This window comes from Mesitornis unicolor, unplaced genomic scaffold (assembly GCF_000695765.1).
Source record: "Mesitornis unicolor isolate BGI_N332 unplaced genomic scaffold, ASM69576v1 scaffold30442, whole genome shotgun sequence".
NCBI lineage: Eukaryota > Metazoa > Chordata > Aves > Mesitornithiformes > Mesitornithidae > Mesitornis > Mesitornis unicolor.
Window position 1 is genome coordinate 2,624 of NW_010170338.1, and position 1,949 is coordinate 4,572.

The following is a 1,949-nucleotide window of genomic DNA, read 5'->3' on the forward strand; positions in this document are numbered from 1 at the left end:
AAGAGCAGGGACAGTGGGGGTCTGGGGACAAGAGGGGACCAAGGGCAGAGGCACAGGAGCTGGGGGCACTGGGGAGGGAGTGGCATGGCGGTGCTGGGAACAGAGCTGGAGGGCCCAGGAAGGCACAGACCTGTCCTGACCCAGCGTCACCCCCTGCCACTCCCTGTCCCTGTCGTGGTATATCCCCTGTACCACCCCACTGGGGACAGCGGGGGGCTTGGGGGTGTGCTGGTGGGTGCAGACCATGCCAACTGCCACTGCCACGGCCCCCAGGCCGCTGCACTCTGCAGCATAGCACCCTGGGCACCGAGGTGCAGCTGCGGTGCCTGGCCACAGCAGAGGGCCAGCCAAGTGGCGCCGAGGGGACATTGTCCTGGGGATGTATCCTGTGCCGGGCTGGCCCTCCCCAATGCCAGCCTGGCCCATGAAGGCCACTACAGCTGCCACCACCCTGGCACTGGCAAGACCTGGGCCACCGTCTGCCTGCGGCTGGGCTGTGAGTGACCCTGGCTGCCCCCCACGGCCCCCACTGCTGGGTGGGGGTCCCCTGGGGAAGCTGGTGGTGCGGTGGTGACTATCCCCAAACCCAGATCCCCCTGTGCTGCCTGCCGTGGAGTGCTGGGCCATCAGCTACCCACAGGCGATGGGTACCCAGAACTGCTCCTGGGTCCTGGTCCCCGAGCCGCTGCTGGACACCGACTTCGTGGCCACGTACAGGTCAGTGGGGGACCCTGAGCCCTAGCTGAGCCCCCCCTGTACCTGTGTCACCCACCCCTTGCCCAGCTTCCCCTTCTGCCACCCCAGGCATGGCGTGCAGGGGGCCATGGAGCTGGGCAAGTGTGTCCGCATGGGGCCACAGAGCTGCTCCTTTGGGGATGTGCAGATGTTCTCCCTTATTCCCTATGTGGTGAACTTGACGGCCATGAACCCGCTGGGCACTGCCTCCCAACTCCTGCCCTTCCTCATGGAGAGCATCAGTGAGTGCTGGCACAGCCAGAGTCCCCTGAAGAACCGCCAAGCACCATGCCTGGGTCTAATCCAGCCCTGGGGCTTCCTTTGGGTCTTTGCCTTCTGGTTTTGCTCCCCAGCTTGGGCTATGGAACCATCAGTGCAATGATTTTCTGGGTCTCAGGCCACCAGATCGCATAGCTCAGTCGACGGGGCTGGGGGACACAGTGTCACTGTCCCCAGCAGTCCTGTGCCGGATTCCCCAGCCAGCACCTCACACCTTTGTTCTCTCCCTGCTTCCTTAGTAAAGCCGGACCCCCTGAAGGACCTGCGGGTTTCACCCATCCCTGTGAGACCAAGAAGTTGCTGCTGGAGTGGAGCCTGCCAGGGTCCTGGCCCTTCCCAGATTACTTGCCACTGAAATATTGCATCCGCTATGGCCAGGAGGAGGGCTTTGTCACAAAGGTACTGCCAAACCCCCGCTCTACACAGGGTAAACTGAAGCACAGCTGAGGGGCGCATCCCCAAGCAAGTCTGCGTCCTGGCCCCCACACTCATGGGTGCCCCTAACTCCACTCTACGCCCCCAGATCGGGCCATACAAGCAGATCTCTTACACCCTCACGGGATTGCAACCTGGGACCCTCCACCACATCCAGGTGGCTGTCAAGGACATCACAGACTCCGGGGAGTTCAGCGCCTGGAGCCTGCTGGCCTCAGGGATGCCCTCGATGGAGCCATGACATTGTTCTCCTCCCCAGGCTGCTCCTCTCCCTTGTCCTACTGAGGGACCCCACACACCCCAGCCACTCTGTCCCCACGTCCCCAGCAGTGTGGAGCTACCAGTACTGGAGGAGCCCACCACAAACTGGCAATAAACCAGCTTGAGGCTCTGATCTCTGTCCTGTTTCCATGACGTTCTCCACATCTGCCCCAGTCCCTTTGCTGTGAGTCCAGGTTGGGTCACGCTGGGCCTGGCCATGGGCTGAGCGGAGGGCACAC

The 1,949-nt window shown here is 63.0% G+C and overlaps 1 protein-coding gene across 1 annotated transcript; it reads left to right on the top strand.

Moving 5' to 3' along the window:
* The first annotated feature begins 643 nt into the window (after positions 1-643).
* EBI3 (Epstein-Barr virus induced 3) lies at positions 644-1,690 on the top strand. Its single transcript, XM_010179666.1, is given in 5 exon segments — positions 644-717; positions 805-977; positions 1,254-1,292; positions 1,295-1,413; positions 1,538-1,690. Coding segments are annotated over 5 exon segments (558 nt in total).
* The last annotated feature ends 259 nt before the right edge of the window (positions 1,691-1,949 follow it).